Source organism: Mustela nigripes, chromosome 1, assembly GCF_022355385.1.
Source record: "Mustela nigripes isolate SB6536 chromosome 1, MUSNIG.SB6536, whole genome shotgun sequence".
NCBI classification, from domain to species: Eukaryota; Metazoa; Chordata; class Mammalia; order Carnivora; family Mustelidae; genus Mustela; species Mustela nigripes.
The window spans coordinates 18,831,281-18,847,579 of record NC_081557.1 but is presented as its reverse complement, the minus strand read 5'-3'; the positions used below and the strand labels follow the sequence as shown (position 1 = coordinate 18,847,579).

General features: G+C 47.5%; 1 protein-coding gene across 3 annotated transcripts in view; it reads right to left on the bottom strand.

Moving 5' to 3' along the window:
• The window catches only part of PAMR1 (peptidase domain containing associated with muscle regeneration 1), a 151,059-nt gene that overhangs the window by 15,991 nt on the left and 118,769 nt on the right, over positions 1-16,299 (bottom strand). For all 3 annotated transcript variants that reach the window (XM_059405696.1, XM_059405687.1, XM_059405682.1), the window contains 2 exons: positions 14,735-14,952; positions 12,200-12,307 (listed from right to left, as the gene is read on the bottom strand). In XM_059405696.1, coding sequence (XP_059261679.1) covers positions 12,200-12,307; positions 14,735-14,952 — 326 coding nt within the window. The remainder of the gene's footprint in view (positions 1-12,199; positions 12,308-14,734; positions 14,953-16,299) is intronic.

The window sequence follows — 16,299 nt, the reverse complement described above, 5'->3', positions numbered from 1 at the left end:
ACCTGCTGGGTCCTCAGACCACCTGCATCTCATCAAAGCCTGCTCCCCAGGGTTAGATTTCAAAAACTCTCTATTCCCCCTGTGGGTTCTCTTTTTAGAATCCTTTGTGTCTCCCCATTAAACAGATCCTTGATTCCTTTCTATCTGATTTTTCAAGGGCTTCATGCTTCCTTTCTCCCCAGCAGGATAGACATTTTCACACAAAGCCAAGTGGGTATGTTAAGGAGCTGCACCCCTGGCCTGAAGGAGAACCCAGCTGCTGCTTTGCTAAGTAAAATATTCCAGGGTTAATAATAATAGCACATTGCCCTGGTCCTTTCAGGACCCAGCCCGGGGACATCAACACATTAAGCTTCACACGCCTTTACACGTCCTCTCATGAACAGAAACAGTACTTGGGGGGTGCATTCTTGTTTCCAATAAACACTTAAAAAAACGACTCTCTAGCTGTCTTTTTTTCTCAAGGTGACGAGATGAGGTGGTTCGCTGTGATGCCACTTTACTGAAAGATATCTGGGAGCTTCGAGATGGCCCTGTAGTGAAAGCTATTGGTGTCCCATCCATATCCTTTCCCCAGGTCAGCTTCTACACATGAACCTGGCACCTGCCACCTTCGAAGACTGCCCTTGGGCATGGGCACCACCTTGCCTATATGAAGAGCTGAAAGATGCCAAGATGTCCATCCCCTCACACCCACCCCAGGGTTGCCCATAGATGACAACAGAAAGGTGTATAAATAGCTCAACTCCTGCTCCTCAAGGCATCATTTACACTCCCCAGCACCCTGCCCCGGATTGGACTGAGTCTGGGAGTTGAGTCGAAATCACTCTTGCTTGGTTTCCTCCTCTTTCCCATCTTGCTTCCCCAACTCCCTCACTGGTTGATCTTGAACCTCCTTTCAGAAACCATCTGGGCCCAAAATCTTGGCTCAGTGACTGGCCTGGGGAACAAACTAAGCAAGGACAGTGCTATTTTCTTAGCCCTGGGCTTCAGGGCCCCTTGGGCCTCCCCATGGTGGCACTCCTGGTGGGGGTGGGGCAGGGTGACAAGACACCAGAGGAGCGGTCTTCTCAGTCCCGGGCATGAAGCTCTGCATGCCTTTTGGCTCCTGGCAGATCCTGACAAGGATGATTGCTGGGGCATCTAAAGAGATCCGATCTCATCAGAAGAGCCTGCAGCCTCCACAGTGCTCTGGCTGCTGGCCAGCCCCACCCCAACCCACCCCAGCAGGGATCAGGTGCTCTGTGACACCAAGCTTCTCCAGGCTAACCAGCGCGTACCCAGAATCCACCAGGTGAAGATTCGGTGCTGTCTGGGTAAAACCAGCAACGGTTTTACAACCCGAAGGTACAAAGGAGGCCCCAACAACAACAGACCGTACTTCTCACAAGTCCGAATTATGGATCTTAGACTTGGATTGAAACTGACATAAAGCAAGAAAAGTTACATCTTTCTCTCCCCTGACAGGTACACTAAGATGCCTACTGGATAGAAGGTATGCGAGCTGAGCAGGTCCAGAAGGTCTATAGGGAATGGGTATGATGATGATGGAGACATCTGAGGGTATGTCAAGATAATGTGGAGACATTTCTAGGAAATGCGGTTCTTCGGTACACACAAATAACTCCACTATTTTGTGCTCTCTGATCAGTCAATTATACCGGCTATGACAAAGGAAGTCCACGCTCTTTATCCTAATTTAGGAAGTGGACCACCTTCCCATCCGCTTCATTATCGCAGTTGATCAAGGGCATGACTACGAAAGAAGAGACCATTAGTGAAGGCCCAAAAATATTTCCACAGGTTGGGACCACACACTTTCTAATCCGTGTCTGAAAAATGCTAGGCGACAGAGTTTGCTCAACTCCTTCAGAAGATTCCAAGTCTTTCAGGAAATATTATGGGCTGGCTTCACAAACACCACTGGAGTCTCCACTCACTTCTGCCACTCCATCCAATAAAGAGCTGGGCTGGTTCTTATGCACACACACTTGTGTGTGTGTGTGTGTGTGTGTGTGTGTGTGTGTGTGTGTATGAGAGAGAGAGAAAGAGAGAGAGAGAGAGAGACTGAGAGAGAGAGAGCACGCGCGCTCGTTAAAGAAAGAGCAAGATTTCGATTCTCAGGTCTAACACTGGATCTTCTAAAATCAACAATACAATCCTATTTTGAGTGTCCTTCAGACAATGCAGTCCAAATATATGTTATTCAGCCCTGATCCAAGGCTTACCTAATACTGTAAAGAAACAACCAAATGCTGATCTAGCTGACCTGAGTACTAGCCCTCTATGAAGTCAGCCCCTCAAAGAGATATTTCCGGGAGGTACTTCAAGCTGAGTTCCCCCCAGAAGCAGGCTGTGAGACAGAGAATGCAAGTAGCTTGTTTAGGTGGGAATCCCAGGAAGAATAAATAGTAGTGAGACAGGGAAGTTCACATTATCAAGAAAGTTACCACGGGGGGCCACGGAGGGTCAATGCCATTGGGAGACATAGTGGAATCTGCCTCTGACTTATCCTACCCAAGGATCAAGGGGTAGGAGCTATTACCTACCAAATGTGATCAATCATTTGTGGAAGGATGATGGGATTGACATTAGTTCCTCAGCACCTCCTGTCTGCCCACATACATGAGCCAGTGGGCTTTGGGAGCCCAAGAAAACCCTGAAGCAGAGTATAGGAGTATGGGGTTGGAAGCCAGCAGGGCAGCATACATGTTAATGGTACAAGTGTAATAAAGCCCAGCTACCTTCATTTTTTCAGGAGCAGCAGAAGGTAGAAGGATCTAGCCTTTAGAAATATTTAGTATAAAAAGAAGTCACATTTGTTATTTACAAGACAGAAGTGGAAAACATTTCCCCAGCACCCATGCGTCTTCAGATAAGGAGAGAGGAAGGACTAGGGGTTGTAATAAAATGGGTCATATTTGCATCTCCTGCTGAACTTGGGTTCACTTTCACTTAATATACAATGAGAGCCATACCACCTAAGGCATTTCTCTGTTTGCCTTTGCTGCCAGAAAATTCAGAATCAGAGACAGCCAAGGCCGATCATTTCACTGGATGAAAACGTGGAAGCGCCATTTCACACCCTTATGTGAATATTCTCTTTTTCTCGTTCTTGCCCTGCTTCTAAATCGTTTTGATTCCTTGTAATTACTATTACTCATACTCTGCTTGTCTTCAGAAATGGTTTAATGTCATTTACAGAACTGCACATCAAAAAGTGTACATTTCTTTTCTGGATATGCATAGGAATGAAATACTTGTGAAAGCCAGACAGCCCCCTGATTAAAAAAAAAAAAAAACAAAAAAAACTAAACCAGGGTGCTCCTTTTTCTTTTTAAAAGAACTGAAAGATTATCTGAGAATTCTGGCAAAGGAAACAGATCCAAAGTCAACACAATTTGTGACCCCTTACCTAGCTGGTCTTGGGGGCTGGGTGATGGGGACATGTTGGTCTCAATTCTTAGCACACTCTTGGTACACACCCGATCTCACAGGTCTCCAAAATCGAGGAAACAGTTTGTGACAGAATTTTCATTTTATTTGGAAAAGGCATTAACTTTCTGACTGGGCTTTGTTCATTCTAGAAACCTGAATGAACATGAGAGCAACACCCAGAGACAAGCCCTGGATGGGCCCCCTCTCTTCCTCACTTTTCCTGTTCAGCTTATATTTGAGTGTAGTGCCTTTGGGCTAAACCCATTATCTTTCACCTCCACAAAGCCCCCCCCCCTCCCCAGGCATAAAGACACCAACAGGAGTCCCCACCACAAACCCTTTTTATCTCTTTCCAGCCAATGGAACGCTGTCCCCCGATGCTACCCAGCCCCCTGTGGGTGCGAATGAGACCGTATCCATGCGAAATTAGCTTGGATGGCACACACTGCTCTTTCTTCATCCAGCAGCAGTTTGGAGGCTAAGGCTCATAATTAGCTATTTGATCTTAATCAGTATTGTCCTTGGCCCCTGGTACACTGTGTCTTTCGGATACCACTTTTCCGGTGTTTGGATGGCCTACTTACTAAGACAGCAGACACTGCCTGTGTCTAAGAGACAGGTCAACTTTGAAAAATGTTCAGAAAGTACTGGCCATTTTACTTGGGTTCAAAATCAACCTGACATCCTCGTCTCGTGGAGTAAGTGAGTAACCTACGTATTCGGGTAGAAACTTAGCTACCCTCCCCCTAGAGGACCTAGAGCACCAGGCGGTGACAGTCCTCCCCTAATCTCCGGTTTCTGAGTCAGCTATTGGGGATGGAGTGGGAGGTGGATAATGATGCTAAACTACTGGGGGAAACGTCCCCCTGCAGCGTTTATAGTCAGCTTTTCAAAATAGAAGAACTACGCAGCATGGAAATCATGGAAATCACTTGAACGAGGCAATCGTGTTCTGTTTAGCCTTGGGGATGGAGACAATGGGCTGCTGAGCCCATCTGAGTCCCAAGAGACTTTGCCCTCTTAGTCATGCTCAGCGCCACCATCACCACCACCAAGGCTTTCCTAGAGGAAGGTGTGGCCAAGAACCACGTGGTACGGGACCTCTCCCCAGCCCTTGAGAAAGGCTGATATTGGAGTTGTTTTATGTTTCTGCCAAATAGAAGGAAGAAAATATGCTGCATAGCCCTGCCTTATTTCCCCAGGGCCTTGTGCCTACCAGACACTCCACACTGTTGGGCTAGATGGATCTGTCAAGTGGCGAGGGTCACAGTACCTACCCCGCGGGGACGCTGAAACGATGAAATGAGACAAGGTCACAGAAAGCACACAGCCTGGCCTACACTGGGAACAGAGACAGTAGAAACTACTGTCGTTTTCAGTACCTGGATGCCAGCGGACGTGTCTTCTGTTTTGTAGAGAGGAAGGTTTCCTCTTCTGAAGCAGGGTGACAGAAGGAGGTGGACACCCCAGGAGGCAGAAGCTTTTAGAGAAAAGTGGGGGGCCCTCTAGCTTCGATCAAGGGGCTAGTGTCCGTCTCACGGTCCGTGAAGGCAGGGATGTTTGTCCCCAGCAGAAGTTCGTTCTGCTTTGCTGTCACGTTCTCCCACTCTCTGCACCCTCCAGCCTCTTCCCTCGGTGGCAGCCAGCCCACCCTTGCTCTAATGGATTACCTCTTCACCTAGAACCAAAATAAAATCTGCCTCAGGCGTTAGGTCCTGCCTCAGTGACCTCAGCTGCCAAAGCAAAAGCCAAGAGGGCCCTGTCAGGGGCAGGCGCGTGGAAGGAAATTCTTAGTAAAACGATGTGGGTCTGGCCCTTGCCAGTCTGAGGGCTGCTCCGTCCCGAGCTCGTGGAGAAGTCAGGCTGGAAAGTTCACAGTGCAGCATCCCAGGTCCTCTTATTATCTGCTGGGGTGGTGTCCATAATGAAAAGGATTGCTGACTCGTCCAATGCACCCGTCCTATACCAAGCACCAAGCATCCCAGAATGGGGTATAGCAATGCTTTGTTAAGAGGATCGAGGCCCGTGGAGCCCATCAGGGTTAATGCTAAAATGTGACACCATCGAGGCAGACTCAGACTCACCCAGCAAGGAATGGCCCAAACCACAAGGCAACGCGTCCTCTGAATTATAAAACAAACAAATGCCTTGATAACTGTATAAAGGCAGCCTCTGCTATATTCAGTAATAGCTCTTGCTTTTCAGATCTTAACCTAAATGAGATGGCATCCCTCTAAATACACCACAAAGGATGTCAGAGATTCATTTCCGTGCTAGGGAGGGAAGTAGAGGGGAGGCTTAGGTGTAAGGAAGTGTATGAGAAGGTAGCTGTCCATTAGCTCATGGTCTTCTTGGGGCTCCTCCAATTTCTGAAGCCTCCGGGCTATCAAGTACTTGATAACAGCTATGGATTCTCCAGGACTCTTCTATGGGATTATCTCTCTACCTCTCATGCTGTCCCATGCCCGTCTGCTCATTCTCTTTGGTGCCATGTCCCTCTAATCAAACATCTCAGCGATAGTCTGGAGCACCAGTTTCCTACACGACCACCAGGAGACAGACATATAGCCCATCCCATGTTAAATGAGGGACTTCTGAAAAACCCCGTGAGAAAAAGGGAGGCTGACCAGATAACATGATGCTTGGGCAACCCACCACGGAGTGTCCAAATCCAGTCCCTCGCGGGCATTACTCCCTCATCATTTCTTAACGCCCCGTCTCTGGGCTGCCCTGGTTACAAAGACTCCCCCAACATCATGCCCAGTGGGGGTGTCTTCTCCTGGGATCTACGATTCCTCATGATAATGACATTGGCAGTGTCTACTTGCCTGTTAAAACCAGATCCTTCCTGCCTGTACCCAAGTGCCATGATAAGCAAGACTTCGTATCTAGCCATGACCTGCAAAATGCGTTCACGGAGGAAACTGAGAAAGTTGAGGGGAGAATTTTCCTAAACCCTGGAACCCCAAGAAAAGTGTGTCATAATCATCTAGTCTGTAGAAACTGGTGTTGTTCCCCAACCCCTTATCTGGAGAATCCCCTACTTCCTGCCAAACTTTCAATGGCCATAATAGGGGAGGCGAAAGAGGATAGTATGCGAAGTGAAATACGACCAAGAAAGACCAATACCACAAAGTTTCATTCAGATGTGGAATCTGAAAAGCAAGACAAATGACTAACAAAAAACAAAGGGCACCTGGGTGGCTCAGTGGGTTAAAGCCTCTGCCTTTGGCTCAGGTCATGATCCCAGGGTCCTGGGATCGAGCCCCGCATCGGGCTCTCTGCTCAGCAGGGAGCCTGCTTCCCCCTCTCTGCCTGCCTCTCTGCCTGCTTGTGATCTCTGTCTGTCAAATAAATAAAATCTTAAAAAAAAAAAAAAAAGGCAGAAATGGACCTATAAACATAGAGAACAAAGGGGTGGTGACCAGAAGGAAGGAGGTGGGGGATGGGCTAAAGGGCGAAGGAGCTTGGGAGACCCAGGCTCCCAGGTAGGAAATGGGTAAATCACAGGAATGAAAGGCACAGAATACAGCCAGTGATACCGGCACAGAGGGCAGAGAGTGGCACACAGTGGCAGGGAGCCTAGCATAACCTAGAGAGAAACTGAGTCACTACGTCCTACACCTGAACTGAAACTAATGAAACATTGTGCGTCAACTATACTCCAAAAAGAAAAATAATGGCTCCCGGGACTCAACTCAGCGCCTTACAGGTAAGGATTATTTCATTCCGTTCCCCACACACGCTCTGAGAAATATGTGGTATTATCTTTCTGAACTTTTATAAGTGGGGAAACTGAGGCCCGCGGGAGGGAAACGGGCTGCTCAGGTCATCTGGCTGGTAAATGTAGGCTGAGAGTCAAACCCAGGTCTCTCTGCCCAGAGAGCCCTAGCTCTTCACCCCAGGATGTACTATCCCACTACGGACAAAGAGGCTCCTGTCTTCCGTAAATTAAGGCTGAGACTAGACCTTGGAACGATGTGAAAGCCAGGTCACAGTTCATGTTTACAACGCCGCTCCTGAGAGCTCTTAGGACAATCTGCACGCATCCCGCCGCAGCCCGTCATCTCCCGTCTGCAACAGGAAAGGTGATCTTGACCCACTGGCGGCCTCGGCACATTCCCACTGCGCCAGGGTTACGGTTCCCATGAAAACCCCGAAGTTCCTAATCACTTATTCTGATGAGAAATGCGGTTGCCCCTTTGAAGCTAAAGTATAAAGTGAACCCCTCATCTGGGGCTCTTTCTTCCCAGTCCTTGGGACAGGCTAGTGGGAAACCTGACGCTCCAAACCCCAAACGAATCCGGATTCCCCAGTGTTCTTTAATTGGTGGAAGCCGATTTGTTTTGTTCAAGGCGCGTCAGAGCCTGCAGTGTGAGCTTTGTGCCCCAAGATTTAGCCCGTTTCATCGTCCTTCATTAGGATGCAAGGGAAAGCCCAGGCATTGATAACTGGGCCAGGGGAACAAAGGCAACATGGAAACTAGAGCGGGGCAATGAATCCCTCGCTTTCCACTGGTACAAAACAAGATTCCCACCATTTACTCAAGAACTTATTTTGTCCTTGTGTTCTATACAAAGAAACAGGAAACTTCAGAGAGGAGGAGAAAAAAAAAACTTGGGGGGGAACCCGTGGTTCCTTACACGGTGGCCCAGGGAGGTTGGGGTCACCGAGGGTGCTGGCAGGAGGCTAGCTTGGTCCCAGAGCTGAGGAGGGGCCAACTCCCTGTTTTTTGCTCTCAGAGGAGGTCACCTGAGAGCAGAGGAAGTTTGCTCCCCCTTGGGAAACACCAAGAGGAGAGATCTGGGGTGGCAGCAATATGGACCGCACTGGGAACAGTCAGCCTCTTGATGACCAAGTGAACCAGACCTGTGTAGGTCGCTTCTTCTTCCTCCTTTACTACTCTAGGGAGTCCGGGCACCAGACCTTCCCTCAGACCCATTCACCTTCCTTTGAAAATAAGTCCATTCTCAACTTGACAAGAAGAGACCCTCGTCTCTCAAATGTGAGCTCTGATTCTTATTTTGAGGACCGGTGATTGTAACGGCTCATCTTGTAAACTAGTGAAGCCTTTTGGGGGACCATTTCAGCTGTTCTTCTTCAGAGTTTAAATCTATTCACCCTTTGAACTAACAGTTCAACATCCAGGAATTTCTTTTACAAAAATACCTCTAACACATGAATCAAGAAATCAGTGTTAAGATACTCATTGCTCCTTTCTTTAGAGTAATAAATTAAGTATAGGACCAAGTCCATCTTAAGGGATTAGATGAGTGTATATGATGGTATACACATCCCTACAAGGGAATACTCAGAAAATCACTTGTTTTTAATGAAGTAGGCCAACATGGACTGGCCTGGGGAAAATGTCCATGAGGCGGGGACCGAAAACAACAAGTTGAAAAATTGCCTGTATACTTTAATCCACTTTTGTCTGAAACTTGGTTTCTCAAATTGGGCATGGCTGACACTTGGGCCAGATCACTCTCTGGTCTGGGTCTGCATGGGGGGTCTCCACCCTCTGGATGCCAGAGGTAGCCTCCCCTCCCTGCAATGAGGACAATCAACAATGTTTCTAGATGTTGCCAAAGGCCCCTGAAGGCCAGAATAGGAGCTAAAATCCCAACAGAGAATCAGTGATTTAAGATACTGATTTATCAACAACTTGGATTTGCACATCATAGAAAAAAGTCCAACAGGACCACAATAACAGTGATTCCATTGGGAACCAGGATGGGTCAGGGGAAATAATGTGGTTTTTTAATTTGATACACTGCTGGACTGTTTGATTATTTTTACACATCTATCTTTCTTCTGTAAGTAAGCAGAAAATCGATTTCTATTCCAGTCCCACTCACATTCTTAAATATATACCAAGAAAAGAGTGAGAATAGCTTACATCAAGAGACAGAGAATTGCGATTCTCTCTGGAAATGAGTGACAGGCAGAGCTTACCTGGTGAGGAAAAGTCCTTTAAGAGGACTAGATAATGGGACACACTGACATGCCCAGAGCTTGTCAATTGTTCAGCTGGTGAGAACCGTGTCTGGGAAGCAGTGAACAGTATGGGAACTATGAAATTCTAGCCTTGAGTTTTGAAGCGGATGGGGACCAGTGACTTGTGTTCTCTGTTTTATCTGCTAAATCCTTTATCTGCTAAAAGGAACATCCATCCACCTTTCCGCAAGACTTCGGAAGGGCAGACCGTTAAGGCAGCATCTATGAAGCGGTTCCCCGCATCAGATCTCCTACCGCTTCAATAAAAGATGGAATTCTCATTCATATTTGATTTGGTGCTTTTAAAGCGATTTTGTAAAACAAATGCCGGGTTCAATTTGGGCTTTTCAAAGTTTAGAGAATCCCAGAATACTCGAGTTTCTTGTTCATTTTGAAGCAATTTCCTCCAGGGATCTTCTTCCAGTTCAGTGGTATACTCATAAAGAAAACAACAAAGTAAATATCACCCCCCCTTTTGTTTTTCTAGCTAATAGGTTACTCTAGAAAACTACTAAGGTTTTGGTTTACAGTTTACAAGGTAAACTGCCACAGCCAATTTTCGTGATGCTTCTTCCCTCATTGAGTTAGCTGGAACTCATTCTGAATTTCCTAAAAGGAAAAACAAATCTAAATCTTACAAAAAATAATAAAACATTTGGTCTCCCACATGAATGCCAGCAAATGATCAGATATCCACCACCAATACCCTCACCTAGTTACAACTACAAAATACTAAGGGAATTTTGTTTTTTGAGTGACAGTTTAAAAAGTGGCTAGAGGGAATTCTCTTGTCCATCTAGGCTGGTGTTCTGAGACCAAAAGTGATTTGAGACAGTTCATAACTCAGGTTATGATTCAGTTCATAATGACACATTTTACAGTCTTTTTCATTACATGTGTTTGCTTTGTTTTCCTTTGTTCTCTGGATGGAATAACAATGCTAAGAAGTCAGTTTGACTTGTAAGCAACTCCTTAATATTTTAAATTGATCAAACTTTTGATCAATTTCTCTCCCCGCCACCACCAATGTTTGACTTGTAAGCAACTCCTTAATATTTTAAATTGATCAAACTTTTGATCAATTTCTCTCCCTGCCACCACCACCCCCCATTCCTTACCCCTGCCCTGATCTGACCCAACTCCTTAAAGCATTTTGGCTTATTTGGTAATATTTCACTTGTCTCCAATTTCACCTTGTTTTTCAAAGCTCTAGTTATTGTGCAATCAGTTAGTTCATCAAGAAATTAAGCCTCTCCCTTCTCCCCTTTTTTTCTGCCTCTGAATTTTAAAGGGTAAAGCCCAGGATTTGCCATTGTCAAGATTCCAGATTTGCTCTATACACACATTTTTAAAACAAAGAGAAAGCAGCATTTCTCTTCTCTGCCTTGCATACAACACCGCAGATTCAAACAAGGCAGGAACCATGAAGCAGAAATCTTTTTCTAAGCACCGCGCATAGCCACACCAGGTCAGCTGCACCAAGCTGAAGCAAGGGATGCTTTCGGAAGAATGCAGTGACACACCCGGGGACACACTGGTGACACCATGGCTTCCGTCTGCCTTGTTTACAAGGAAAACTCATGAAATTGACTGAAAAATAAGCGAGACGTATAGAATGCTACCAGACCAGGGTCTCTTACAGGATGACCCTGAAGTACCTACGTATGATAGTTATGATAGTAGCAGACCCTGCTGGTGATCTGCCCTCAGATGCCGCTTGCCTTCCCCATCCTCCAGTCCACACTGTTTTGCTTCCAGTGGCCTTCACCTGAGATCTCTTTGGTTATTCAAGGATTTACTGGAACCACTCTGCCCACATGCATAGAAAGTCAGGCATGTTCTCCTACGCACCCAGGGCAGCTCTTGGCCAATGGCTGGTCTCAGGGGGGGCTATGAAAGCCCAGCTGCCTTGCTATAAAGCCAGGACCCACTCAGAGATGTAATTTACAAGCCAGATTCCACTGAGGCTGGATTTTGCCTGAAATCACACCTTTGCTTGGCTTCCCTCCCTTCCCAGCCCAGCTTCCCCACTCCCTTGCCAGCTTCTCTGGAACCGAGTCCTAATATACCACCTGTACCTACACTCATCACTCAGGATCTGCTGGGGGAAAACCCTACCTAGGCTCTTATCTGTCCTCTTTTGCCTTGCCCCCAAATTTTCAACCTTCTCATTCTTCTGCCCATCTCCCTCTGAACTGAGAGCTGTAGTTCATGACATCTGTGTGAGGTCTCAAATCTCTGTTAGAACATGTGTCACATCCAAGGCTTGGTTACCAGAGACCCCTGAGAAATGACTTCCGGTTAGTGCTGAGGTCCTCTATGCCAATGGTTTCAGACCACGCAACAACATCCCAGAGTCTATGAATGCTACCCTGGGGCAGACCTCCAAATTTCAGATCTTACCATGGACAGGGAGTTCAGATGAGAGCCCCAGGAGCCTCTGTGATGGTGGCTTTCTCCTGTTGGCCCTTCGTCCATGTTTTTGAGCTCTGAATATGATCTGAGGCCATCAAAGTCATATCTTTTTGAGGGGTATAAGCAGCAGGGGAGGTCTGGAAATGTCAATGGGAAGACCTGGGTGGTTGCAGACACCCTGAGTCAGAAAGGCTGCCCAACCCTGAGAAACCCTCGATGGGATTGTCCACATTATGTGCCACTCTGGACAGACCAACCTAATCACCAACAACAGGCTTCGCAAGTTCCCAGAGCCCTCTCCACACCAGCCCCACGAACACCCTAACTCTCACTCCGGAGGCATACTCACGATTTTCACAGCGCTGCCCGGTGTAGCCTGCCAGGCAGGCACACTTGTAAGATCCGGTTTTGTCAAGGAGGCAAGTGCCATCGTGGAAACAGGGAGAAGAGGAACATGCTGTAAGAGAAAAGGCAATTTCCCTCAGGGTCACTGAGCGGTGAGGTCAACGTCTTCAAGCCCGGAGCCTTGACCAGAGTCTTTTGCTTGCCTATTCCAGTCTTCCTCTTACAATACTTTTTTTTTTACTGGATTCCTGTTAGCATTGTTTAAGAATGCCTGAAACAGGTACGTATCTCGTTATTTGATATTTTTGAAGGCCCCAGAAGTATGGTCCTATAGTCCAAAAAGCCTAACACCAACACAAATAGGTACACCATGTGATTAGGGCAGAGGTACGCCTTGAACCCTCCCATAAGGACTCCAAGAGAGGGAGGCAGCCTCGGGGAATTTTCGATCATCTTTTTTCAAGAAAGCATCCTGGGCAAGGAGGGAAAGGAACTGGAAGAGCTTCAAGACACTGTTGAAAACGTACCTGAGAATTTCCTAGCATGCATTCTGTACACATTAGTCCTGCAAAATGTTGATGTGTTCAGCTGAGAAAGGGCTGTGGACTCAACTATGGTGGGGAAGCACTACTGGCATTAAATTATAATTAACCGGATTTCTTTACTGCAGAACTTCTCAGACTGTTCCAAGTCCTAATGTGCACTGCACATAATGCCTGACCTTTCCCAAACTCATCTGACTGCGTCTTTACAGAAGACTATTTTTCTACAGAGAACACTTTGGGAAACAGAGGTCTGTGTGCTAACCCACTCTAACCCTACATTCACTTATCCTGACATGGAAATACACTGCCGGGCCCAGTTCCACAAGCCCGTACAGAGGGCGCCCCCCACCCCTCCCCGTGTGAGGCACCAGAGTCGGACATTCTGTTTACCAAACTAGAGCTTTCTGACAAAAAATACACAATGACCATCACCTGATGCATAATAGATTTAGTGTCAGGAAAGAGGAAAAAGTGTTCTAAGATGCTCCAGCTGGGACAAAATCAAAACCCACTGGAACAAGAGAAAAGGGTTAGCAGAGGAAAACGCATGGGACACACACCCTGAGGGCTGGGATTGGCTGGCAAGTGTGGAGGAGTTCACCTTAGCCTGAGGTAAAAACCCAAGTATAAGCACACGAACAGGGTGTCTGAGGAACCGGAAGTGCTACCTTCTACTTGACCACACAGACCAGCATTTCCCAAAGTTCTCCAGTGGAGGCTGAGGAATCCCCTTCCAAGGAGGAAGAGACCCTCCTGACCCTCCCCCAGTCCCAGGGTCACAGGCTGGTGAGCCACTGCGGCTTCTCCTGGCTTCCCTGACAGCCAGCCTTGCTGACTGCCACCAGGATCCCCATGCCTCAAGTGTGCCCTTACCCAGCTGTGGCTGGCCCTGTATTCCCAAGGGCAAAGACCAGCCACAGGCTGACCCAACTCCCCATACCACAGCATCACAGCCACCAGAACCCCCAGGCTAGCACAGCTCCACAGGGGACATCCTCGGAAGACAGTGGGCCCACAGATGAGCAGCAATGGCTGAGTGCTCACGGGAGACAGTCTAAGGGAAGGGCAGGTGGGGCAGCGTTGGGGGGAGCATCTGCTGAAAGGACAAGGCTGCAGAAGGCTGACCCCAACCACACCCACCATCCCAGGGCTGCCACCAACTTTCCTGAGGCTTTGGTACCCTACCTTCCGTAGGAAGCCATAGTGATCAAAATGCCACTACAATGGCTAACCAAGTATTTTTAGAAAAAACAGAACTTGAAGCCCAAGCTCAGTCTGGAAAGCCAGATCCAGTCCGATCTCAGAACAGGGAGAGCTGAGGGTCCTTCCCTAGGACTGCACATTTTGCTAATTTGGGTCCGATCCTACTTCCTGATATGAACAGGGCAGGAGTTCAAGTCAGGCCTAGAGCTACTCACAAAGTGAGTGCCATTTACCACCGAGAGAAACACTTTTAATGCCTGTTTTGCAAATAATGGGGAGGTCCAGGACACCCCAGTGGTTGGGCAGCTACGGAGCGTGTCCTATATACCAGACATTGTGCCAAGCTCTTCATCTCCTTCGTCTCCCAGAAACTCCTTACTGGATCAGGGTCTATGCTTTCTGCCTTACTCACCAATTGGGAAACCAAGGCCTGGAGAAGTTGAAGAATTACCCCAGGTCACACAGCTTCATCTGCCAGAGCTCCAAAGCTAATGCCCTTAACCATGAAAGGCCCCCGAGGCTGAGCCAACTTCTTGGTGACCTTGGACACACGGCCTGGCCTCCCTCTGCTCCAGCATGTGTACATCCATAGTAACTAGCTAAGCCTCTGGCTGAACATTTCTAAAATACACCTGCCTCTCCTTCTTCCTTTTCAACATGTCGGTTGCTTCCAAGAACTCAGCACAAAGGGCTTTAATCAGGCTGAGCAGGGAGGAGGCGTGGAACACAGAAAGGAAACATCTGCCAGGAGCACAGCCTTACAATGCTGCATCTGTCTCCATGGCCCCTACCTGTGATCTCCTCAAAGATGGCATGGAAGCCATCAAAATTCTTGGAGCCATCTGAATGGAAGAGGATGTGGAGTGAGGAGTCCGTGCTGCGGATGGGCGCTGGCCGCTCATTGCCACAGAAGCGCTTGATGATCTGGCTGCTGCTGCTGTCGCCGTCGCGGACCTCCACGTAGTCATACTGGCACATGTAGTCAAACTCCAAGCTCAGCATGACGAACCTGTGGGCAGAGAGGGAACAACAGGAAACAGGTGTGCTCCAGCCCCTCCTGTGGTCCCTGAGCAAGCCAAGGTCAGATGATGAACAGGTCTTAGAGGAGCGGTGCCACTGGCCTCATTGGACAGAATAAGGGGCCTGGACAATGTGAGGTCAGGTGAATTCCTTTTAGCAGAGGGACATTGGTGTGTGTGTGTGCTTGTCTGGGCCAAGGGAGTCCCTATTCCATCCAGAACATCTCTCTCTGCACATGCTGGCCTCTCTTCCAGGGTCACTTTTCTCCCAGGGTTCAAGGCTGGTTCCTTCCTATCCTCAGGCCTCCCCTGAAATAGTCTCTCCTCAAAGAGGTTTCCTTGACAACACTTTCTAAAGGAGATCCCCTGTTTTCTTCATAATGGGTATATAAATTTTAATTTACTTTATGTGCTCGATTTTGTCTGTGTGTGTGTGTGTGTCCTCAGGCACACACAGACATGCCTATCTCTTCCACTAGGCTGTAAATTTCGTGAGTGTAGGGGAAAACAGCTGGCTTCTTCCACCATTGTTTGCACACTGCCCAACACAGTGTCTGGCATATAGAAATGCCAACCAAATATTGGTGAATAGTTGGTTGGATGGATACGGTGGTCTAATTTTACAACTGGAGGATGGAAAAAGGACATATTGTCTTGCAAAACTCAAAAGAAGGACAGAGGTGCCTGGGTGGCTCAGTGGGTTGGGCCTCTGCCTTTGGCTCGGATCATGATCCCGGGATCCTGGGATTGAGTCCCACATTGGGCTCTCTGCTCAGCAGGGAGCCTGCTTCCCCCTCTCTCTCTGCCTGGCTCTCTGCCTACTTGTGATCTCTCTCTGTCAAATAAATAAATAAAATCTTTAAAAAAAAAAAAAAGAAGAAGAAGAAGAACAAAATCTCTACACATTCCTCTGTTTGATGGAAGGATGAGAAGGCAGTGATCTTCTGGGTAACAATAATTCTTGCCCCAAAAGTAAAAAAGGTGGCACTATATCAGAATTTCAGAACTGGGGGAGATCTGGGTAAATCTATAATTGCCTTAGAGGGTCTTGGGTTTGGAAATACTTAAATACATCAGATCCAAAGAACAGAGGATGACCCCAAGCATACAATTCCAAGAGACAGGATAGGAGGCAGCCACATCCCAGACAATGAGAGGAAAAGCCACTTTTCAGATTATTCCAAAGGGAATGCTTTGGTGTCAAGGTCACAGAATGTACATCTATATATTCTCCCTCATGTTTTGAAGAAGAATTAAGAATAGACAGAAGAGCTCAGAACGCTGCCTGAGATGCTGGGACAAGGACCTATTTCTACAACTTTGGGTAAAAAGTTCAA